The 25,741-nt window shown below is 36.1% G+C and overlaps 1 protein-coding gene across 7 annotated transcripts in view; it reads left to right on the top strand.

The window, feature by feature from the left end:
- The window catches only part of LOC138916614 (ubiquitin carboxyl-terminal hydrolase 25-like), a 176,060-nt gene that overhangs the window by 52,242 nt on the left and 98,077 nt on the right, over positions 1 to 25,741 (top strand). For all 7 annotated transcript variants that reach the window (XR_011423892.1, XM_070229561.1, XM_070229562.1 and 4 more), the window contains 2 exons: positions 8,157 to 8,319; positions 17,033 to 17,117. Coding sequence is in view for 6 of the 7 variants with exons in the window: in XM_070229561.1 (XP_070085662.1) it covers positions 8,157 to 8,319; positions 17,033 to 17,117 (248 nt within the window). In the remaining variant the exon portion in view is untranslated. The remainder of the gene's footprint in view (positions 1 to 8,156; positions 8,320 to 17,032; positions 17,118 to 25,741) is intronic.

The following is a 25,741-nucleotide window of genomic DNA, read 5'->3' as shown; positions in this document are numbered from 1 at the left end:
AACAACCAGAATTTTGTGTTGTTTCTGTTGGATATAAAATATTGTAAAATTTTACTGAAATCAGGGTGAAAGCAGGAACCCAAAGAAGTAAGTTCAGCACACTGAAAGTCAGTTTTTGACATGATAATATTTGCTTGTATATAAATTGGCTTATGTGTATAAACTTCAGTTATGATATCCTTGTTGAACGTGGAAGAAATAAGTCAAAGAACATTGTATATGGTAAGGAACTTTAATAGGAGATCTTGCCCCTTATTAAGTTGTTTGTCAAAGGGTGACATATTCACAATAAGGGTAAGTCAGAAGTATTCCCCTCTTTCAGAACTCCTAGAGCACTACAAAGATGGTTACCTTGGCTCTGAAGGATGCTGTTGGAGGTGATGAGACTTGCCCCTGAGAAGTTGTACCATGTTTTGCAGCTAATTTGTGTCACTTCAATGGTCCAATAAATACCGACTTGGGAATTTAGTTTTAAATGGTGTTGGATTTGTGTCGTCCATAGGTCCTGGCAGAATCAAAAATGCGTTCTCTCTCTAGGAAGTTGTCTTTATCCTTGGCCTCAAAGAATCCCCTTCAGTAACTTTAGAAGTTCTGCAAGTTCCACTAGTCAAAATTACCAAGCATAATTGGAAAAAAGTCACTGTGAGAATCAGCAAAAATAATAGGCAGCAAAAATGCGCTCATGTGTTTAGATATTGTGATCGATAGAACTATACTTTAGCTTTTAAAGGAGACAAGAAATGCTTGAAAATATGACCTGACAAATTTGAAAAAGAACTGAAAATATATTCTGAAAATGAAAACCAGAATTACTGTAGTAAAAAAAAATGTACAGGACCTAGGTTTAGTAGCAGATTGGATGTAGTTAAAGGACATATTAGGAGACTGGAAGATATATGAGGAAAAATTATCCAACTTCTAAGACAGCTAAAAAGATGGAAAATATGGAGAAGAAAGTGAGTAGGTCTAACATACATTAATTGGTGTTACACCCGAGGAGAGGAGAGAGTGGGTTAGGCAAAATTTAAAGAGATGATTACTGAGAATTTTTCAGAAGTGAAAAGATAACCTGTAATTTCATGAGGCCCAACAAATGGCAGTCAGGAAAATTAAAAGAAACCATTACGCAGATTCATTATAGTGTTAGTCCAGAGCACTTAAGACTGAGAAAATCTTGGGCCAGCCCTGGTGGCCTAGGGGTTAATTTTGGTGTGCTCCTCTGTGGCGGCCTGAGTTCAATTCCCAGCTGTGAAACTACATCACTCCTCTGTCAGTGGCCATGCTGTGGTGGAGGCTTACATACAAAAAGAAGAAGATTGGCGGCAGACTTTAGCCCAGGGTGAATCTTCCACAGCAGAAAAGAAGAAAAAAAGGAAAAGACTAAGAAAATCTTAAAAGTTTTCAGAGAAGAAAGGTGGAAGTATCCTAAAGTTAGTGACAAATGAAACAAATTGACGCAGCAATAAGACACATGAAAATAAGAAAATGATTTTCAAAAATGAATGGAAAGAAAATAACTGCCAGAATTTTATACTCTGAAACTGTGTGGGGTAGTCTCACCAAGGCACTTTTCTTTGTGATTAAGGTTTCAAGGGCAGTTCTGAAAGACAAAGATTATTACTATCCCTCCTGTTTCCATGTTTCCTACACCCCTAGACGTGGGGTGCTTATATTGCCTCCACTGCCACAAAATCTGTGTGTCCCAGTAATTTTACCTTTTTTCCCAGTAATTTCCTACTTGTACCTGACTTTTCCTCCAGAAGGGCAGGTACAAGAGGAACAAAGACATTTTTATAAAGTTAACACGGACTTGTGCCTCCCACTTTGCCACTGTAGGGGAACTAGGTGAGCAGTGCACTCAACCAAATAATGGTTATCTTTGCATTCTAAGACCATTCAGTTCAACACAGAAATCCAGGTATCTGAACTGGAGTTAAGTTTGGGAGCCTCCTGGAGGGTTTACCAACCAGGACAGCCTAGAGTTGCCCTTTGGAGAAAGAAAAGAGCATCATATCCAGGAATGGTTAGGGTAGAATTCTGAATTTTTAAGTTGCTCTCCATAACTCCTCTCATTTTCATTCTGATCATTACCTGGGAAGCAGCTGTAAGGGGGAGCTGCCTTAAGAATATGTGTGGAACAGGAGTAAGTGAGGGAGGCAATTACAGCCTTTTTAAAGTTGATTTATGAGGAGAATTCTAATGCTCAACAATACCAGTTGTCTGGATGATAGGGAGCATAGGAGGTCCATTGACTGCTTTGACTATCATTCGTTTTTGAGTGTTTTTTATGGTAAGAGGTACACCAGTGTCAGATTACAAGTGGTCTGGAATGGTTGGAAATATGAAGCATATTAGTTCTAAGGGCCAGAGTTGCCTGATCAGACTGGAACAGCACCAGTGTCACTTGAAAAAGTGTCAACAACACTGAAGTACCACTGATAGTCCTAAGAAGGATTGGGGCAGGAGGGGGCTGTTCAAAGGTTTGATATAGTCAGTCTGCCAGGAGTGGGCAGCCACACCCCAAGCAATGTGGCCTCCTTCACCATGAGAGAAACAGGTCAACTTTTGGCAGGAGTCACATGTCTGACATGCAGTGGTAGCTTCTATGTTAGAAACAGAGAGTCCCTTAAATGGTACTGAGTATATAATTGTGGACATGTTGCTGTGGTGGATGTGATGATAGATTGAAGCAATGGTGGCGATCTGGGTAGTGCAGGCTCGAAAGTCATCTCATTAGAGAACAGGCACCGCTGTATATCCATCACAATGGCTAAAATTAAAAAGACTGACAATACCAAGTGTGGAGCATGTAGAGCAACTGGAACTGTCATAGACTGTTGGTAGGAATGAATAATGGCATAACCACTTTGGGAAACTGGGAATTTCTAATGAATTTCAACACATACTGTGCTAGGACTTAGCATTTCCACTCCTAGGTGTGGACCCTTGAGAAAGGAGTGTAGAGTAGCTTTATTGATAATAACTAAAAACTGAGTGACCAAATATAAGAGAATAGTAAACAATGGGTGGTATATTCAAAAAATGGAATAGTAAGCAATATAATGGAAAACATTTTCCTGGTACTGGCAAAAATGTGGAGGAATCCTCAAAGCAAAATGCTGAGTGAAAGAAACTTGACGTAAAAGAGTAACTGCTGCGTGATTCCGTTTACGTGATGTTTAAGGACAGGCAGAACTAATTTATGGTGATAGAAGTCAGGATGGTGATTATTGGTGGATGGAGAAGACGGCACTGTTGGCTGAAAAAGGGCATGAGAGGCTTTGCTGGAATAATGGAAATTTTCTATATTTTCGTCTGTGGTGGTCACATGGGTGTATACATATCTAGAAAAATTTCACTGAACTGTCCATTTAAGATTTCTATATCTTATTATATGTAAATTATCCCTAAAGTACTCCTACCAAGAAAAAAAGAACATTTAGCTATGTTGATTAATAATCAATATAAAAAAATTATATTTCTATGCATAAGAAAGAATGAGAAAGTGAAATTTTAAAAGCTACCATTTAAAACACATAAAACTATTAAAGACCAGGAATAAATCTAATAAGAAATGTGCACATACTCCAAGAAAATTGTTAAATATCATTGAGACACATTAATGAATATGTAATGATTGGAAATATAGTCTATTTCACAAATTGGAGGACCGAACGTTGTAAAACTGATCAGTTCTCCTTAAATTGACTTACAGTTTAGTGTGATCTGATCAAAATACCAATAGGTTTTTTTTTTTCTTTTAAGACTGGCACCTGTGCCAACATCTGTTGCCAATCTTTTTTTTCCTTCCCCCAAAACCTCTAGTGCATGGTTGTATATTCTAGTTGTGGCATGTGGGACACCGTCTCAGCATGGCCTGATGAGTGGTGCCATGTCCTTGCCCAGGATCCGAACTGGCGAAACTAAAGCCAAAGTGCTAAAGTATATGATTAGTATATGATTGTGAGTTCATATACTAATATAACTGCTGCTAAAGTGGAGCGCGGGAACTTAACCGCTCAGCCCCAGGCCAGGTACCGCAATAGGTTTTTTTGAAGGCAGTCAACAAGATGATTCCCTCCACTCTCTGTCTCTCCTTCTCTCCCTCACTTCCTGCTTTTTTCTTTTCTTTTTGGATGATCTATACAGCTTAAATGATAATGCTTGTTTTCCAGTGAGTATGCTTCTTCCCCAAAATGGACTTAGATAATCTAAAGTGGAATGTTTTCAAGATTACTGCTATAATTCGGTTTAAATAACAGTACAAAACAAAGTAAAACAAGCAAACCCTTCCCCCCCCCAATCACTGCAATAAAATTTCACTGGGAAGGTGAACATTTACCCTAAGTTCTCTGAACATTCAGTATGGGAGAAAAAGAGACACAAAACATTTTGTCGTCTTTTTCTATTGCTGAATGCTATGGTCATGACCAGTGTTGGGAAGATAAGAAAGCAGGTGATGTGTAGGGGGTTTGGTTTTTGATTGTGGCTTTTGGGGTTGCCTCTCTGGGCATTTTGTTATAAGCTGTTTCTGAGCTCTCTGAGATTTGCATTGTTTTTTGTTTTTCCTTTTTTTTCTTTCTCTCTCCTGGCAGCTTTAATGCCTAGAATATAGTTATTGCATACTCTTTACTAGTTTAAAGCCTGGCTGGTATCACTGGCTTTAGTCTGGTGAGTCCAGGGAAGGGACCCTTATGTAGAAATTGGCGTTATAGAAAGTTTATGTTCATTAAACCAGTACTGGACTATAGAAGGGGTCAAGGGCTTGGGAATAGAGTAATATTTAGCTGGAGATGGGCTTTTGCTAAAAAATAAGAGAGGTATAGCATCATCTAACATCTTAATCATCCATTTACTTTAAACACTCGTTTAGCCCCTATATTTATCATGTAAGCTCTAGCGAAGAAACAGATCTGTGTTTCTACCCTCCACATGCTAATGGGAGAGACTGAGTAATTAATACATATTTTTGGTGCAGTGTAATAGATGTGTTTGTAAAGTCCTTCATGATCCTGGAGGAGGCGGTAGGAGGAAACCCACTGAAGCATGTTGTAAGTCCCCGGTGATACAAAACTGAATGAGTTGTAACCTCTAAATCAAGGGGATCACAAAGTCATGGCATTCTTTCATCCACCATCTTTTAGTACCATAATTTCACCATATGGTGTGGCTAAGGAATTTATAATAAGCCTATTTCTTTAACACCTATACTTTTGTGATAATGAATGATATTTACCATATGACAGAATTGAGTTATATGAATAATTATATATACGTACACATATACACACAAAATATAATTTAGGAAGTGGATATTCTTTTATTTTTGTATCTTAGGTAACTTTGAGCAGCAATGAGCATGTATCTCTTGAGTCCTAATCAAACAGTTATTACAGTTTGTACCTAATTTTACCTCTGTAAAAAAGGGTACATAGGAATGCTGGGGAGATGGTATCTTCAATTTATATCCTTGACTTTCTTTCCCTTCCCACTTGCTTTGAGGAATAGTATAACAAACAGTGCAGGCAAGCTACTTGGTCCTAGAAAGTACATTTGAGGCCATACATTCTCCCAGTCCTATGGGGAGAGATTAGGCAAGGGAACCAAAAAGTTTACGTAAGTTAGCTCATTCCATTAATGTAATGTTTAACATACAAATTTGTGTGTAAACATACAAATCAAGAGGTGTATTTTCTTTGTAGGAGAGGGGCAGAAAAGGAGGGTGAGGGAATTGATTGCATCAAAACATTAAAAAAAACCTTCCTGGATTTTAGTAATCTTAACCAGATCTAGAATAAGAAGAATATCATTATCTCAGGGCAGTCTGGATTGTAGATTTGGGTTGGGTCGTTGACATTTGTGGGCAACATGAGACCTAGTTTAAGTCAATCTGGTCTTGAGGCTGAATTTCCTTTTGTTATTACTTCGTGTGACTCATATATGCATTTTAATTTTTGCAGATTGGGTGTATTTTGTAGAAATTAGGTATTCTCATGTTTTTCATAACAAATGTCTATGTGACCCATTGCCTGGTCGTTATGATGGATGTGATCTGGTCTGTTGACATTATTAAGGGTTCATTTCTTAGTGGTATTTTATTATAATAGTAGGTTAAAAATATGTAATGGTAGAGGTTTATCCACCAGGAGATTCAGGATTGAGTGTAGTTTTCCTAGACTTTTGACCAGTTTATACTTTTACAGTATGTTGTAGAATCCTCATTTTAAATGGTGATTGTGCATGCCCACAGGTGCTGGTCAATTGCCGGATGCCTCTTCTCTCTCTTGTATATGACCTCTGGCAGTAATTCTTCTTTCCTGTTTGTGGTATTGTTGCTTCTTCCCCCAGAACTCATTGCTTGTTTTTGTTCATTCATCTTGAATTGCCAAGATACAAATAAGATTCCTTTATTTAAACTTCTAAATGTACATGTGCATTACAAAAGGAACAAAACTTGCAAATGAAAACACTCCCGTTTGTGAAAGTCAATAAGAAATTAAATATACCTTTCTATATACAGCAGTCTTTGTGTTACATATACCTTTTGCATACTGTTAACTTTTCTCTTTTGAGCATAACCTAGTTGCTTTGTACATAATCCACTGTATTATTGCTCTTGTTTTGTCTTATCCTGAACTGTGCCGTTGAACAGTAGGAAGCCTCTCAAGTTGGCTCTGACTTTTTATCTTCCCTTAGGTTCTTGAAAACTTGCTTTCTGGCCACAGTGGGATGTTCTAGATAAATTCTGGTTTTCTTCTGACCCAATTTATCTACCTAAATACCTTCCAAGAAATTCTGGTATACTTTAGTAGTAAATAGTTTAAGAGAAAAAGCCCAGGGGTGGAGGGTGCATGTGAGAGTTAGTTTTGGGGCAGAGAATACTGCTGCTAATGATGGATCACACTTAAAAGTGACAGAGGTGTAACCCGTTTATTTTTAAGTATATAAGGTTACTTTGACCTTTACATTTTAACAACTGTTGTTGTTACTTACTTTTTTTTAGTATATGGTTTCGTTGTGTCCCAAAGAAAGACTTTATTCTATATTCACATAAGTTATTTTAAGTAATGATGATTTGGAGTCCTATTACATTGTGTCTAATGTCATGTTGCAAATACTGCAGTGAGAGCTAATACAACAATTCACTTTTTCCCCATCATTAAGAAATATAGCTATATTATTTTGACATTGATCTAGTCGGGCAAAATCTTGAGCATAAAGATGATGTAGCATGAATGAGATTATCTCAGGAAGCCAAACAATTGGAAAAACTCATTCTTGCTGAGGTTTTTGTAATTAACATAAAATGGGTTAAGACACCTGAATATTACTTAAGGCTTATTTAGAACACTAAGTAACACATGTCTTGAGCAGGCAGTTTTCCAGCATGTAATTACTTGCTTAAGAGCAAGAAAAACGTCATTGAGCAAAGTAGCATTACTCTTTCTGCGTTTAGATATATTTAAGATATTCTGTAGGCTGAGTTTATTTTCAGGAGGTTAACCTTTTATTATTCTGATGTGTAGATATTTGTTTCACTAGATTTTTCGCTAGGCAAACTTTTGGGTGAAGAAGTGAACACTAAGTATTCTCTGCCTTTATTTAACTGTCATAGAGTCATAGATATCTAGAACTGAAAAGAATCCCAGAGTTTACGTTATTTAACATTTTTTATAGGCAAGGAAATTAATGGTCAGAGGAGTAAAAGTGCAGTTTGTCCAGTTTTTGATGTTTTCTTGATGATTCAAAGTAATTGTTATAAAAACTAGTCATTATGTTATATTTTAAATATATACTTTAATAAAGTGATTACTCAGAAAACTTGTCTAGGTGCTATATTCCTGGTACTAAACTTGTAATTGGTTGACATAATTTAACATACTTTCTATATTATGTAACATTGTCTTTTTGTGTTTGAAATTTCATTTTTCTGAGGAAAACTGCATGTCTCTTGATCTGTTGGCATTGCCGCTGCTATATTCTTAAAGAAAGCTAACCTCTACTTGAGTAAAGTTGGCATTAAATATTACTTCCTCAAATACGTTATCCAGAGCTTAAGTAATTAAAATAGTTAGTTTGTGATATGCTATTTCCTAGGGTACGGCACTAGATTAATACTTTATTTTTTTTTCATCATTTTCTCCCCATGGCTTAAGAGTTCTTGAAGCCAGCACAGCAGAAAATAAAGCCTGTTTGAAGAGGACACCTACGGAGGTTTGGAGGGATTCTCGAAACCCTTACGATAGAAAAAGGCAGGACAAAGCTCCTGTTGGACTAAAGAATGTGGGTAATACTTGCTGGTTTAGTGCTGTTATTCAGGTAAGGGTCTTTTTGCAGATCTTATTTGGTGGGCACGATAGCAATAGAAACTGGCTTGGGGTTGTGTTTCTTTTAAGTTGTATACTTGAAACATAACTGCAGGCTAAGTTTTAATATGCCTTTCTATCTAATAAACTAGTTTGGGGATTGCAGTATTCCCCACCCCACTCTGTTCCTTCTCCCAGTATGGAGTTTTAACAATAGAGTACTATCTGTGCTTTATTTGAAATTATTTTGAATTAATTTCCCCTCCTTCCCGGCTAAGAATTGTTGTCAGAATGTAAAGAAAATATTTTTGTATGTCTTGCAAATTAAGGGAAGGATGTAACCAAGATGTGAAATTAGAACTGCTTCTTTTGTGATTAGATTTATTTGTATATCATGGAAAGTGTTATTCATAGAATTATAGTCATTTAAATACTATTTTTAATACAAGGAAGCATTTCATTTGAGGAGGGTATAGATTGGCAGATAATTCTCAATGTATAGGTGAAAATGATGTAAAGAATAAATATTGATGAATCACGAATAACACATGTTCCTTCTAACTTGGGAAGCCCTTCATGGAATGTTTTTTGAGCCCCTTATTCTAAAATGAAAAATCTTTGTATGCATAGATATCTGTCCTCTTCTCAATTTTAACTAATTTTCTTTTCTTTTTTTCTTACTCTTTTATGTGATGACTATTGTCATAATTCTTTACCATTCTCAGTTAGACATTAATAATGTTATTAGATTGCAAAACCTTAACAATCTCCTTAATCTATGAATAATAACCCTTTAGGAAAATTAATATTTATGTTTATTTTGCTAATACAGTAGAATTGTAGCTTATTAATTAGTGTTCCTGATGAGTACTTTTTAAATCATTAGATGTAGGGGCCGGCCCAGTGGCACAATGGTTAAGTGCGCATGTTCTGCTTCTCGGCGGCCCAGGCTTCGCCGGTTTGGATCCCGGGTGCAGACATGGCACCACTTGGCAAAAGCCATGCTGTGGTAGGCTTCCCACATATAAAGTAGAAGAAGATGGGCATGGATGTCAGCCTTCCTCAGCAAAAAGAGAAGGATTGGCAGTAGTTAGCTCAGGGCTAACCTTCCTCAAAATACATAAATAAATAATAAAATCATTGGATGTCTATGCCACTTCTTTTTATACTAAAAATATCTCTTCATTTGTAGCTTTCCAAACCTGTATGTATGACAGTGTAAATTTTCATGTGATATTAAAGCAGCTAACTTGGTTATGTAGTTCATTTTCTATAAGGTTAATTGTGTTCTGTAGGATATTAATTTGTAATTTTACCATTTTTTCCACTTCAGTGTAATAAATTTCAACTTTTTCCCCCACTTTTTTTGCTTCTGGCACATGATACCATGCAATTTGAATTCCTTTAGCTTTCTGGATTTATGCCTCTCTCTTCAATATACTGTGGTAAACACTAGTTAGCATGTAGTATGTATGTATATTTCTTTTCCAAGCTATTGAAATATTAAGGAATACCTGGTTTAACCTAAATCTGTAATAATAGCTTTGTTCCTAGCCTTGATTACACATTAATTATTCACTTACATCCCAACAATATCTAACATTTTCTTTGCTATCTTAGAGTCTCTTAGATCTTCCTGATAGGCTATCTTGCTTTACTTTACTTGCACTATTAGTAAGGGGTTTTACATTTCACTGTCCAATCTAAATTTTATAATTTAGACATCATTTTAAAATATGAAGCTCACTATGAAGGCTGTGATCTGAGTGTTCATGAATATGCTTCGCTGCCTCTATTTGGACAAGTGGATGCTATCTCTGCACTATTATGGCCAATAAGTGAGGCTCATTGATTAGACACTTCTCTTAGAAAACTTTAAGAAGAAAGAAAGTACTTGGAAATAATCAATATTTGTTTGTTAGAAGAGGAGTTCTTTATTTTTCCACAGCGTATTGTAAGGCCTGTTTGAAATGATAACTAAATTACTATTAATAGGTATGGGGATCATAACTTATCATTTTCATAGGCTAAACTCCTCTCATATCTTAATTCAAATTTGAATCAGTTGTCTATTTCTATCTTAAGTGTTATTTGCTGACCTTAGATTTTGCTTTACATTTCAAATTTTTGGTGTTTTTTGGTAGAGAGCAGAATGAACTAGAAAAATCCCTTGTTTTCAAAATTTGAAGTAATTTTACTAATTTTTAAGTTTTATCTTAGATTAGTGGCTACTTAACTGGTAGCATGGCTTTACCACACTCCTAACATAGACAAGTATAAGGTTTTCAGAATTACTTATTTTTTCTTTTGGAGAGATTTAGACACCTAGGAGAAGTAACCTCTAACCTTAAAAAATTTGAGTTATAGTGAATTATTAAGATATTGACTTGGGGATTTGGAAAAAAATGTTAAGTGTCAAATTTTGGAAAATTGTGGATGGGAAAAAATTTGTCTGAAGATCACTTCGTGGTTTTTTTCTTTTTTCCTTCCTGTAATTATTCTGTTTTAAGTAGTTTTTTATTTTCATCTCTAGTAATAAAAACTTTTTATTTTTTCATTTTCTGACATTATTCCTTAATTCCATAGACATAATCTGAGATATAACAGTTTATCATCATAATTGGAACTTCTCACTTCTGAAAGAAAAGCTGGGCAGGAAGCCTGTATTAGTGTTGGAAGTGTTTTATTATATTTTCTAAAGTGAGTTGGAGCTTGTTCAAACTGTGACGTAAATGTACTATAAAGTTTCAATTACAAAATTTCTCAGGGATGGAATTTACTTAGTTGGCAGGACTTGTAGGAAGCAACTGGGATTCTTTTCCTTCTAAGTATATCTACCAATTATAGAAGGTTACTGAGATTATAAACTGCTAACTTCGGAGTAGGTAGTGGGAGTAGGCTACAAAAGGTAGAGCTTTATTGTACTTGTTCTTTTAGCTATTGGGACCGATAATTTGGGAGAAAAGTGGTAGAGTATCAGAAAGGGATTATAAGAAGCAAAGAGAAGATTTTACAGAGAATAGCTTAAATAGTCTTTTGGATGCTAGCAATATTAGCCTGACTGTCTTTAGATTGAGCATCGACCCCTTATCTAGTCAGGACTGTTTTAATCCTGTTCAAATGAATTTTTATGTAAAAAGTACTCAGTGGGGCTACTTTCTCCACTAGGGTATCCGTGAATGAGGTAGTTATTTAGAGGTATGTATTCTCCTCTCTCTCTAGTTTGGAGTGTAATCCGTAGATTCTCAGGATGATCCTTAGCACCTTTCCTATTTGGATGCTTCTGAGATGCTCAGAAGTAAGGTGCTCATGCTTCTCAGTTTGCCTGGTACAGTCCAGTTTATTCCTCTTGTAGATCCACTAGTGCCTGTTAATTAGTCATAAAGCCCTCTTTCATCCTTGGATAATGAAGGATATGGTCACCCTACTCATAAATCATGTAACTACAGGTTGACTAAAATACAAGCATCCTGAGGGCAGAGAACATATCTTCTAGGTTATTGTTCTATACCAGTATATAGTACAGTGTCTGACACATTGGAGGAGCCTTTTAAGTAATTATTGAATGAGTGAGTGAATGAACCAAAAAGGACCATATATTATTTATGGTGGAATTGAAGACTTTAATTGCTTCTATCACCCTAATGCTGTATGGGATTGAAAAGATGTGGCAAGTTTTCAAAAAATCTCAGGATATCATTTAACATGTTTATTCACATTACTTGCTCTTATCTCTTTAATCTTCATCAAAGAACGTAAGTACATAGTTCAAACAGAAAACCAAAATCCCATAGCAATAAAAGGCTTACAGTGAAAAACAACAGTAATCAGCCTCAAACCTCCCTATCTCATACTCCTTAAAGGCAACTACAGCCACTTCTAGCTGTTTCTCCTATCTCATTTTTCTAAATGACATGCCTTCCTGCTGAGAAGAATGAGGATTTAGCTCTTTCATTTCAGCTGCCTAGAATTGCCTTTCCTTTCATCTCCCAACATAACTTATATTACAAGTTAAAAATAGTCAGTAGTGTTGATGTTTTCTGTGACTTTAAATATTACACTGATTTACTACGACTACCCCTTTGAAATCTTTTGTTTTCCTGGAATTGTCAATTGCCATTATTTTTCCTTTCTGTTTTCTATATACTTGTTCTTAAAACTTTCTATATGCTCCAACATCTCTGTTATGGTCTTATCAATAATATGTTTTATTTGCTCGAACATATTAGATCCATTTTTAGAGGGGTTGGGGGAGTACTTTGCCACAGAAGGTTGCCCTGCCTCAAATCCAGACTGGATTGTGATTCTTTTTGTTTTAAGCACTGTTGCTGGCTTTCCAGAAGCAGGTCTAGAGAAAGGGGAGACGGGAAGGGTCGATTGGGGCTCAGTTTGCGAGTTTTTACTTAATCCTCCTGTTTGTAGCCCAGAATCTCATCCCCTCTCCCTACCATGACACACACTGTGACTGATTTTTCTGAACCTCAGTCACTTAAGTTTAGTTACATCCAAAGACTAAACTTTCTGTATCCCACACAAGGAGGTAGTAGTTGTCTGATCTTCTGGGTCTGGGAAGGACAGAGGGATTTAATTGCTCTGTATACAGACATACATCTTGTAATCAGGCCATCTACATTTAGTCCCTACCTTACCTTGAAACTTACGTGGTACCATTTAATTTTTTTTTTTAATCTACCAAGGAGAATTTATCTTGCTTCTCCTTGGTATCCTCCATTACAGACAGTTGATATCTTCCTTTGCTCTCTTGTCGTTATTCTTTTTGTTTTCCACAAATTGTTTGAATTCTCATCTCTCATAGCTCTCTGCTGTTAGCAGGAGTTTAGCCAAAGTCCATTTTGGCAAGTGCTCTTCAGAATTCACATTTTAGCTTTAGACTGAATGAAAGAATACTTGTTTTCAGTGTGCATCAATCATAAACACAATTTAGGCAGTAGTGATATTTACCCTTTCCCACCCCTTTTGGAGGAATATGTTGACCACTACTATTATGACTGTGATTTAGAGTATAGAGTGTTTTGGACTTAAAAAAGTTAATTTCTATGATTTGTGTGATGGTCACAAGTTCTACTTTGGGTGATAACTTGTTAGGTTGTTCTAGACCATCTTCTTGACCATATTTTCCTGGACTGCAGAACAAAACAAAACGAAGACAAAAACAGCTTTTTGAAGACATCACATAACCCTAAAGCAGTGAGTAATTTTGAGTCTAAGCTTTGAGAAAACAAGATGTTCAGAGAGTAAGCTTCACATTTTGGGCTGATTTTATTCTCGAGGCAATTCCAGAAATAGTTGCTGAATGGCTGGGAAACTAAGCAAAGTTTTGCACAGATTTAGAGCCCTAGTAAACACCTCAGACTTTCAGTTAGAATTATAAAGGGCTAGAACCTAGGATTAACTGAGACCCAAAAATAAAGCATGCTTTATAGTTTCTGAATTCCACCTTCATCTCAGAATTGATTGGATGAAATTGATCTTGGACTGCAAATGGCCTCACTCTTGCTTCCTGCCAGAAGCAAATGTAAATTCTTTTGGAAGATAATATCATCATTGAATTTTCTCCAGTTTGTCATGTATAATGTCTAGCACTCACATCAGCTGTAATCAGTCATATCAGCAAATAAGATGTGTCTAAAAATTAATAGAAAATAATGGGCAATAGAAATATGCCCACAGGAAATCCTGAAAATTGAATTGATATAATAACTATTAATATGCTCAAGGAATTAAAAACCAGAATGAGGATTTTTTTTTTTTTTGTTTATTGAGGTCTAACTGGCTTTTAACATTGTGTAAATTTCAGGTGTACATTATTATATTTCAGTTTTTGTATAGATTGCATTGTGCTCACCACCAATAGTCTAGTTTTTATCCATCACCATTCACATGTGCCCCTTTACCCATTTTGCCTGCCCCCATCCGCTTATCCTCTGGTAACCACTAATCTGTTCTCCTTATCTATGTGTGTGTTTGTTTCAGATTGAGAATTTTGATAGAAAACTAAAAACTATTAAAAAAATAGAAATTTTAGAACTGAAAAATATAACAAAGTCACAAAATCAATGGATGAATTATAGCAGCATATTAGAAACAGCTGAAGAGAGAATTAGTCAGCTAGACAGTTGGTCTGAAGAACATTTTCAGATTAAAGCCATGAAATGCAGATAAGAGCATATAAGAGATTTTGAACATGGTGAATAGTACTAACATAGTGTATTTGTGGTTCAAGGGAGAGTAAAAAGAGAATAGGGCAAAAGTGATATTTGAAGAAATGAGTGAGAGTATTCAAAACCTAATGAAAGAGATTGAGCTACAGATTCAGGAAGGAATAGGAATCAAGTAGTATGGACATAAAGAATACTGTGACAAGGCATATCATAATAAAACGGAAAAAACTATAGACAAAGAGAAAATACTAAAAGTAGCCAGTTGGAAAAGACATATATCACCTCTATGAAGGAGCAAAAATAAATCTAACAGCTGACCTCTCAACAGAAATGCGATCTTTAAAGTGCTGGAAGTATTAACTGGCCATATAGAATTCTAGAACTAGCAAAAATATTACAAAAATGAAGTAAAAACAATTTTCATTTTAGCAGATGGTGAAATAATTCACCACCAGCAGACCTACACCAGATGAAATTCTACTGGGTGTTCAGGAAGCAGGAAAATGTTCTCCAGCGGGAACTCAGAGCACAGAAATAGGACTGGGATTCTCCTAATTTGTCCATATTCTCTTTCCAATTTAAATTCCTCATAAGAACAGCCCATACTTTGCCCCCTTACTTATATCTCATTTCTTCAGTACTTATTACTGCTGTTCTTCTCCCATTCTACTGAAAAGATGGTTTTCTAATTGACAAATCCAAAGGTTGTTTTTCCTGCCCTTACTTTACTGGAATGTGGCAACCTTTGAGAGTAATGCTCATCTTGTCCTTCTTAAAATTTGCCGGTATTCTTTGATGTGCTTCAGAATCTTCTGTGGTACTTTGTGTCTTTGTTGAGAGGCCCCTGGCACAGGTTCCTTTGAAAGCTCCACTGTTATTCTGATACACAGCTATATGTGAAAGCCCTTGGTTTCTCTACTCCTTTTTCTTCTGTGATCTCATACTCTCCATTTCCCTTACTATTCTTATTTTGTCTTTCTCATCGTTCCTCTGGCTTTTAAGTGATTCTTTTTCCCTAGGGTTCTGAGCTTGGTCTACTATTATTGTATTCACATTTTTTCTGATTTGTAACGTCTATACTCATTGTTTTAACTTGCAATCACAAGATTGTGATCAGGGCAGAGACTTAATATATTTTATTCTCTTTTGCCTGTCTTCCTTGTGTCTGGCCATGTAGTGAGTGCTCCATAAATATTTGCTAAATGAATAAATAAATGCATTATCTCATGTTCATATTGTTGCATTAAGAAATACTTCCAGATCGCAAGATAACCAAAATATTTTCCTACAGTTCCTGTTATCAGCTTTATGGTTTTACCTTTCATATTTAGGCCTTTAATCCACATCTATATCTATATATCTATATCTGACTCTATTTCTTATATATACTATGCCAATTTTCCATACACCCACCTACTAAACAAAACTTTGTTTTTATTTGTAGTGCCACCTTTACCTATGTGTTAGTCAAGTTGGCTAACCCATCTTTACTAAGATTTAATACATCATTGTCTCCTGTCCAGTGATTTTCAAACTTTATCAACTGTGATTCTCAGAAAGGAAGACAGTCTACATTGTAAAACACTTTACATGTACACATGTATATAAAATATATACAAGAAAAATTTTACAAACAATATCCTGTGGTGAATTTACAGTGTATGATATGTTCTGATGTTTTCCATTGCATTTTATTTCATATTTTAAACATGTTCATCGTGATAACATTAATGGATTATAAGTTATAGTTTAAAAAACAGCTCCAGGAAACCTTCACACGGACGTCTTTCATATGCTCTCGTTATGCTCTGTATGATCTGAATTAGAGTATTTTGGAATCATATTTCTATTGTTATAATTATATGTGTGTCTCCTTCTAGGTTGTGTGTCTCCTTGAGCACAGAGATAATATGTAATTTCTTTGCTCTGCTATCACTGAGCATCTGATTTATTTATTTATAAATAAATTTGTTTATTTTAAATGAATTAGAATTATTTATAAAATAAATTATTTATCATTATATTATAACAGATAATATAATAAATAATATAATATATTATAATAAATAATATAATAATATAATATAATATATAATAATATTATTAAATAAATTTAAATTATTATAAGTTTATTTGTGCTATATCCTTGTAGAATTGATACGTCTAGATAACTCATAGTGAACATAACGTGTCTGAAAAGTTGTAGACTTTACATTTATCTTCTATTTTGAGGAAACTGTTAAGCACGTAGTAATATAAAGAAAGCTTTAGTAATATAATATGGTGTGGGGTTTTATTTTTGCATTGTCCATGTATACTTTTCTGCTTTGCAACACAATAAATATTGTTAATGATCAAGAATAGTATGTTAAGGTATAAGAAATTTGACTTTTTCTTGGGGAGAAAATAGTCTTATGCTAATTGCATCTGTTCTGTGTATAAGCAGTATAATTGTCAAAAACAAATCTCTAAGATCCGTCATATTTTTATGGTTTTGTTAATAGAATTTTCCCTTAGTTATCTTAAATTGTTGTTCTTTTTCAGTCATTATTCAGTCTTTTGGAATTTAGAAGATTACTCCTGAATTATAAGCCTCCATCACGCTCAAGATTTACCCCGAAACCAAAAGGTAAAATACAAAAAGATTTTTAAGCAGAGCATGTATGATATGGTCTTCCTGTATTATCTGTGCTTGTTTTAGGAGCACTTGCCCGTCAAGTGTGAAACAGTGTCAAACTTGAAGGTCAACCCATTAATCTCACTTTAGTAATTGCTTTTTTCCTTCCTTTTGAGTTGTCAAATTTCAGTAAACTTTATAGGTTACAATTTACAATTCAAGGTCTTTCCTCAATTGTCTGCTGAAAACTTGTGTAGAAATCAAAAAGTTTTTCTATTGTTTCTGTAGATAAGCCCTTGAGAAGATTAGTTTTGCACTGGCTGTCTTTGCAGTACAAATGTATAACTTATATTTTGTAAGTTAATGTTGTTAGGCAACATAATGTGAGAGCTCAGACACAGGGCCAGATTGTCTAGGTTCTGGCTGTGAACCTAGAGCAAGTTACGTGATCTGTCTTTGTTCAGTTTGCTTATCTGAAAAGTGTAAGTAACAACAGCAGTTATTTTATAGAGTTACTGTGAGAATCAGATGAGATAAAACACATAAAGGGCATAGAAGGGCCTGGTACATAGTAAGTACCAGATGTCAACTCTTGTCTGTTATTATATTGTTTATATTAGCTTTTAAAAAGATAAGACTTGATTTGCATGCAGAAATTCATACTTAGTGGAAAAAAATTGCTTATGGAGATAGTATGCTTGAGTATAGGGCTTTTCTGGTCTTGTCATTAAAGAATTTGTAGCCCTATAGGGAACTAGTCTCAAAGATATAGAAGTTAAAATTTTAGGTTTCAGTAAAGTCTTGAACTTTGTGTGACCTATTGTTAGTAGTAATGATACATTATTAAACTATAGTTTTCTTTTAGTGTATAATTTTGAAAACTACTTTTACTGTAAATATATGAAACATTTATAATACAAGCCAGTGGGAATATAATTTGATTTATAACTAGCTTTTTAAGCTATAATCGTTGGGCTATAAAATGTCAGGCTGATAAACAAGCCGTTTTTAAAAGGGAACTCAGATCACCTGACAACCCCTCATACCTCCAGAGAAATTAAGAAAAACTCCTTCAATCATTCCAGTTTGTACATGAAACTTTTTGGACCTATTGCTTCCTGTTATTGCAGTTTGTTATTATCGGTGGTTCTTTCTTCTGATGTCTCAGTTGAATTATATTTATAATTTATGTGACATTATTTAGAATTATTACTTCTGGTTAGGTATTCATATGTATATTGACCTTTTTTTTATGTTCCGGGATTTTAGTGCTTTACAGAGTTTTAATTTCTCAGTTGTAGCAGATTTTTGGCAAACTGAATCCTCAGTATATATAAAGGATAATATCTCACTTGCAAGTGGGATTTTTGTAGGACTGCAAGATTGGTTTAGTGTTTAGAGTTCAGTGTAATTCACCGTTTTAACAGACTGAAGAAAAAAAACCATATGATTTTCTCAGTAGATGGAGAAAAAAGGATTTGACAAAAGCTAACATCTATTCATGACAAAATCTCTCAGAAGCTAGGAATAGCAAGAAACTTTCTTATCCTGATAAAAGCTGATTTATGACAAATCTACAACTTATATAATATTTAATGTTGGAAAGGCTGAATGCTTTTCTCCAAAGGTCAGGAGCAAGCAAGGATGTCGGCCCTCACTACTTCTATTAAGCATTAGACTGGAGTTCTCAACCAGTTTTATACAGCAAGAAAAAGAAATAACATGCATGTTGGAAAGGAAGACAGAAAGCTGTCTTCTTATGTATATGACTTGACTGTCTATCTACAACATCCTAAGTACTCTCCACCTACAAAAAGATGCTAGAAGCAAGAAATGAATTCAGCAATGTTATATGATACAAGGCGAACACACAAAGATCAGTTGTATTTCTAAATACCAGCCGCACACAATTGGAAATTTAAATTAAAAAAATACTTATATACAATAGCATAAAATATGGAATATTAGGGCTAAAGTGGACAAAAGATATGTATGAAAACAACAAGATATTGTTGAGAGAGGTTAAAGAAATAAAGTGATATATTATGTTCATGGATCAGGGGATTCAATATTGTTAAGATATGAATTGTCCTCAATTCAATCTATAGATTCAGTGCTATCCCGGTCATAATCACAGCAGGCTTTTTTATCGGAATTGACAAACTGATTCTAAAATTTATATCGAAAATCAAAGGATATAGAATAGCCATAGAAATTTAAAAAAGAAAGACAAAGTTGGAAGAATTAATTCTCAGGCTACAGTGATCAAGACACTTTGTTATTGGTGAAAAGATAGTCATATAGCTCAATAGAACAGAATAGAGAGTCCTGAAATAGACCTACATGTACAGGGTGAATTGATTTGAGTCAAAGTTGCCAAAACAATTCAATGGGCAAAGGGAAAATCTTTTAAACTAATGGTGTCATAGGCAGAAAAATAATTCTCAACTCTTACAGGACACTATATATGGGAAAAGAAATTCATAATAGGGTATAAACCCAAAAGGAAGAAAACCATAGGAATTCTTGAAGAAAACACAGGAGAAAATTTTAGTGTCCTGGGTTAAGAAAAGATTTCTTAAGTAGGACAATAAGAAGGCACAAATGATAAAAGGAAAAAGTGATAAAATGGACTTCATCAGAATTAAAAACTTTCAATCTTTGAAAAATTCATACAAAATAAAAAGACAAGCCACAGACTGGGAGAAAATATTCTCAAAACATGTATCAGATAGAGAGGGGCGGAGCAAAATGGCGGGGTGAGCTGACCCGGGATTCTCTCCCCTCCAAAATACAGCAAAAGATTGGAAGAACTGAATTTCAGAGAATAAACATAATGCCAGCTCGTTCGAGACCTACAATACCAAGAAGGCGGAGATCATAACCTTGCTTACACCCTCGGAGGCGCTGGAACGGTAGGAGAGAACATCGCTCCCTCCCCTAGAGTCTGTGATCGCTGCGGCGCCGGTCGGGAAGGAGCAGGGGAGGGGCTGCGCCACCAGGGGTCATCCAGGACTGCTGCCGCTGATTCAGTGGAGACCTGCTGACGGGAAGAAAGCTTCCGTCCGTGGGGACCCTATAAATCAAGGGCCTTGGGAGACCAGAGAACAGAACTGATCTGAACCCAGACCAGCACGTGTGAGTAACAGCCACTCCCCCCCAGCAAAGCCAGTGGGCGCAGCCATCTTGCCCCAAGGCGGAGAGCTAATGCCACTCTCGACCCCCATCTAGTGGCGACAGGCTGTAACTGCAACTGAATTCTACCACCATGAGAAAAAACCGCTCCTCTACCATCCAGCAATTTATAAAAGCCCCAGACCAGAAGGAAAACAATAAAAACACAGAATTAAGTCCTGAGGACTTGGAATTAGGTAAACTAAGTGATAAGGAATTCAGAGCAGCTATAATCAAAAAACTCAATGAGGTAGCGAGAAAGATAGAGAAACAAGCCGAGTTCTGGAGTTACTTCACAAAAGAGATTGAAATCATAAAGAAGAATCAAACAGAATTACTTGAGATGAAAAACACAATGGACCAGATAAAACAGAATACGGATTCCCTGAATGCCCGTGTAGACAACCTAGAGGAGCAAATCAGCATAATCGAGGACAGACAGGCTGAATGGCGCCAGACAGAGGAAGAAAGAGAACTAAGAATTAAAAAAAATGAGGAAAATCTCTGAGAGATAATGGATTCAATGAGGAGTAAGAACATAAGGATCATAGGAATTCCCGAGAATATGGAAAAGGAAAATGGAGCAGAAAGTGTGCTTAACGAAATTATTGAAGAGAACTTCCCAAATCTAGGGATCAATGGAGAAATGTGTGTAGAGGAGGGTTTTAGATCTCCTAGATTTGTCAGTGTAAAAAGACCCACCGCAAGGCACATAATAGTAAAGTTGGCACATAGGAATGATAAGGAAAGAATACTCAAGGAAGTAAGGGAAAAAAAGAGAATAACCTATAGAGGAGCCCCTATCAGACTGTCAGCCGATTTCTCTACAGAAACCCTACAAGCTAGGAGAGAATGGAGTGATATATTCAAAGCTTTAAAGGATAAAAACCTTCAGCCAAGAATACTCTATCCAGCAAGAATTTCCTTCAGATATGAGGGAGAAATTAAATCTTTTCCAGACAAACAAAAGTTAAGGGAATTTGTAACTAAAAGCCCTCCATTACAAGAAATCCTCAAGAAGGCTCTCATACTTGAAAAAAGAAAAAAGGGAGAAAGGGGACACAAGCCACAGACTAGGGAGACCAATGGATAGAACCAGAACAGGATAGCAAATATTCAACTATAGCATTAGGGTAAAAATAAGGAAACTACCAAAACAAGGACGATCTTAGCACTCTAACTACAAATTAATAAGACGAGTTGGAATAAAAAATGAAAATAATTATTTAGGAGGGGAAGAGCAAAGGGTCTAAATCAGTATTGGTCGAGTAAGTAAGAGACCACCAGAGAATAGACTATATTATACACGAGATTCTAAATACAAACTTCAAGGTAGACACTAAAATAAAGTACAGAACAGAGTCACAAATCATAGATAAGGAAAAATCTAAGAAACCCAGCATAAGAAATTCCAGTATTAAATGGATAGTCTAAAGCACACAGGAAAAGAAACACAGGAAAACAAGATAATGAGCAACAGATTGACAGCATTAAGTCCACATGCATCAATAATCACTCTCAATGTGAATGGATTGAACTGTCCAATAAAAAGACACAGAGTGGCAAAATGGATTAAAGAACAAGATCCAACAATTTGTTGCCTCCAGGAAACACACCTCAGCCCCAAGGACAAACACAGACTCAGGGTGAAGGGGTGGAGGACAATACTTCAAGCAAATAGCAAGGAAAAAAAGGCAGATGTTGCAATTCTCATATCAGACCAAGTGGATTTCAAAATAAGACAGGTAAAGAGAGACACAGAGGGATAATATATAATGATCAAAGGGACATTTCATCAAGAAGAAATAACGCTTATAAATATCTATGCACCCAACACAGGAGCACCAAGATTCATAAAGCAACTATTAACAGACCTAAAGGAAGATGTTAAAAACAACACAGTAATAGTAGGGGACCTCAACACCCCACTCACATCAATGGACAGATCATCCAGACAGAAAATCAACAAGGAAATAGTGGAGCTGAATGAAAAACTAAAACAATTGGACTTAATAGGCATATATAGATCACTCCACCCTGAAGGAGCTGAATACACATTCTTCTCAAGTGCACATGGAACATTCTCTAGGATAGACCATATGTTGGGAAACAAGACAAGCCTCTACAAATTTAAAAAAATTGAAATAATAACAAGCATCTTCTCAGATCATAGTGCTATAAGGCTAGAAGTTAATTACAAGAAAAAAGCTGAGAAAGGCACAAAGATGTGGAGACTAAACACACTACTGAACAAGCAATGGATTATTGAAGAAATTAAAGAAGAAATAATAAAATACCTGGAAACAAATGAAAATGATAGCATGCCATACCAACTCATATGGGATACAGCAAAAGCTGTATTAAGAGGAAAATTCATCGCAATACAGGCAAATCTTAACAAACAAGAAAAATCCCAAATAAGCAACCTTAAAGCACACCTAACTGACCTAGAGAAAAAAGAACAAATGAAGCCCAAAGTCAGCAGAAGGAGAGAAATAATAAAAATCAGAGCAGAAATAAATACTATAGAAAAAGGCAGTAGAAAGGATCAATGAGACAAAGAGCTGGTTTTTTGAGAAGATAAATAAAATTGACAAACCACTAGCCAGACTTACAAAGAAAAAAAGGGAGAAAGCTCAAATAAGCAAAATCAGAAATGAGTGAGGAGAAATAACAACAGACTCTGCAGAAATACAACAGATTATAAGAGAATACTACAAAAAACTATATGCCAACAGAATGGATAACCTAGAGGAAATGGATAAATTCTTGGACTCCTAGAGTCTCCCAAAGCTCACTCAAGAAGAGGCAGACAATTTGAACAGACCAATCACAAGGAAAGAGATTGAAACAGCAATCAAAAACATCCCAAAGAATAAAACCCCAGGACCAGATGGCTTTCCTGGGGAATTCTACCAAACTTTCAGAGGATTTAATTCCCATCCTTTTCAAGCTATTCCAAAAAATTAGGGAAGATGGAACACTTCCTAACACATTCTATGAGGCCAACATCACGCTGATCCCAAAACCTGACAAGGACACCACGGAAAAAGAGAACTACAGGCCAATATCACTGATGAACATAGATGCAAAAATTCTAAACAAAATTTTGGCAACCAGAATTCAGCAATTCATCAAAAGAATCATACATCAAGATCAGGTGGGATTCATACCAGGGACACAGGGATGGTTCAACATCCACAAATCAATCAACGTGATACACCACATCAACAAACTGAGGAATAAAAACCACATGATCATCTCAATAGATGCAGAGAAGGCATTTGACAAGATCCAACAGCCATTTATGATAAAAACTCTGAACAAAATGGGCATAGAAGGAAACTACCTCAACATAATAAAGGCCATATACGACAAACCCATAGCGAACATCATACTCAATGGGCAGAAACTGAACGCCATCCCCCTGAAAACAGGAACGAGACAAGGATGCCCTCTATCACCAAATCAGTCTCACTGAGCTAAATTTAAGATGTCTGTATGGCTAGTGCCTTCTGGAGTCTCCTTTTGACTTCCCAGCATCTGGATGCCACCTACAATCCTTGACTTGTGGCCCCTTCCTGCATCTTCATGTCCAGCCACCCAGCACCTTCTCTCATCTGTGATATCTGTTTCTATCCGTCACCACATCTCCCTCTATGACCCTACCACCAGCCTCTTTCACTTATTAGGCCCCTCGTGATGCCATTGGTGCCACATGGATCACCCAGGGAACTCTCCACATCCCAAGACCCTTGCCTTAATCACCCCTGCAAAGTCCCCTTTGCCGTGGGAAGGTAGCACGCTCATAGGTTCTGGGGATTGGAAGGTGGACATCATTGGGACCATTATTCTCTCTACGTCACCATGCATCATGCCTTGAAGTTCTCCTATACCTACACTTTTGTAAATAATCCTTTTGTACATAAACCTTCCTCCAGTGACCTATTTCTAGTCTCACCTGATTCCCTCAATCTGTGCACCATCCATGGCACTTTTTTTTTTCCAATTTTTTTTTATTGAGTTATTGATAGGTTACAATCTTGTGAAATTTCAATTGTACATTAATGTTTGTCAGTCATGTTGTAGGTGCACCACTTCACCCTTTGTGCCCACCCCCCACCCCACCTTTCCCCTGGTATCCACTAAACTGTTCTTGGTCCATAGTTTTAAATTCCTCATATGAGTGGAGTCATACACAGATTATCTTTCTCTTGCTGGCTTATTTCACTTAACATAATTCTCTCAAGGTCCATCCATGTTATTGCAAATGGAATGATTTTGTTCTGTTTTGCAGCTGAGTGGTATTCCATTGTATATATGTGCCACATCTTCTTTATCCATTCGTGTGTTGATGGGCACTTAGGTTGCTTCCACGTCTTGGCTATTGTAAACAGTGCTGCAATAAACATTGGGGTGCACAGGACTTTTGGGATTGCTGACTTCAGGCTCTTTGGATAAATACCCAGTAGTGGGATGGCTGGATCGTATGGTAGTTCTATTTTTAGTTTTTTGAGGAATCTCCCTACTGTTTTCCATAGTGGCTGCAACAGTTTGCCTTCCCACCAGCAGTGTATATACACAGAGACGGATAAATAACAACTTCCAGGTGGAAAGTTTAATTCTATTCTTTGTGAAATGAGTGTCAATGGACTTGAAGCCAATTATTTCCATGAGTGTTAACTTTTCTTTAACATTATTGGATTCGCAATTGGATAGCATTTATAGTGACTTAATATAAAAATGAAAATAAAAGAAGACACTGGTTACTATATGAAGAAAATAATACTTTAACTGTTTCATAGAAAACCTGAATGCACTTACCTGCTGTCGAGAAACAGGCCACCACCCTCCAGTTTCTCCATAACATGGGTATAACTGGGAGCCCAAGCCTCTTACATCTAATTTTGTAGCCCTGGAGACTCAAACTCTGGATAATCACTGACAGCTTATTCCTTACAAGCATTAAAACAAGTAATTAAGGCAAATGACAGCTCCCTTGTGCCATTTTCAATGACTGGAATTTCCTTCAAACTACACAGAAAAATGGCATCTTGAAACTGACTAATAGGCTTTGTTTGCACATAATTAAAATGCCCTCTTGAATTAGTAAGACTAAGGTAATGCAGTATTACTCAAAGCCCCCCTGATCTACAACAAAATTCAGTGGGCCTCTTTTGATTTTATAGGCAGCATATACCAATTTTAGACAAGTTATTGCAACCATTTATGAAGTCACCCAAATGGTGTACATTTTGAGTGGATTCCTAAACAAGAGAAAACTCTCATGAGTCCAGTCTCCCAGCAAGCTGCTGTTGTATTTGGGCCATATGACCCGGTATAGATGGTTGTCCTTGAAGTGTATTTGCAGATGAGCATTGTTCAGAACTTTGGATAAACTTTGAATTACAGATCAGACCTTTAGAATTTTAAAGCAAAGCAATAAGTGCCTCTGCAGTTAA

Source organism: Equus caballus, chromosome 12 (genome assembly GCF_041296265.1).
Source record: "Equus caballus isolate H_3958 breed thoroughbred chromosome 12, TB-T2T, whole genome shotgun sequence".
Lineage (NCBI taxonomy): Eukaryota > Metazoa > Chordata > Mammalia > Perissodactyla > Equidae > Equus > Equus caballus.
Note: the sequence above shows the minus strand (reverse complement) of the source record. Positions and strands in the feature narration are given on the sequence as shown.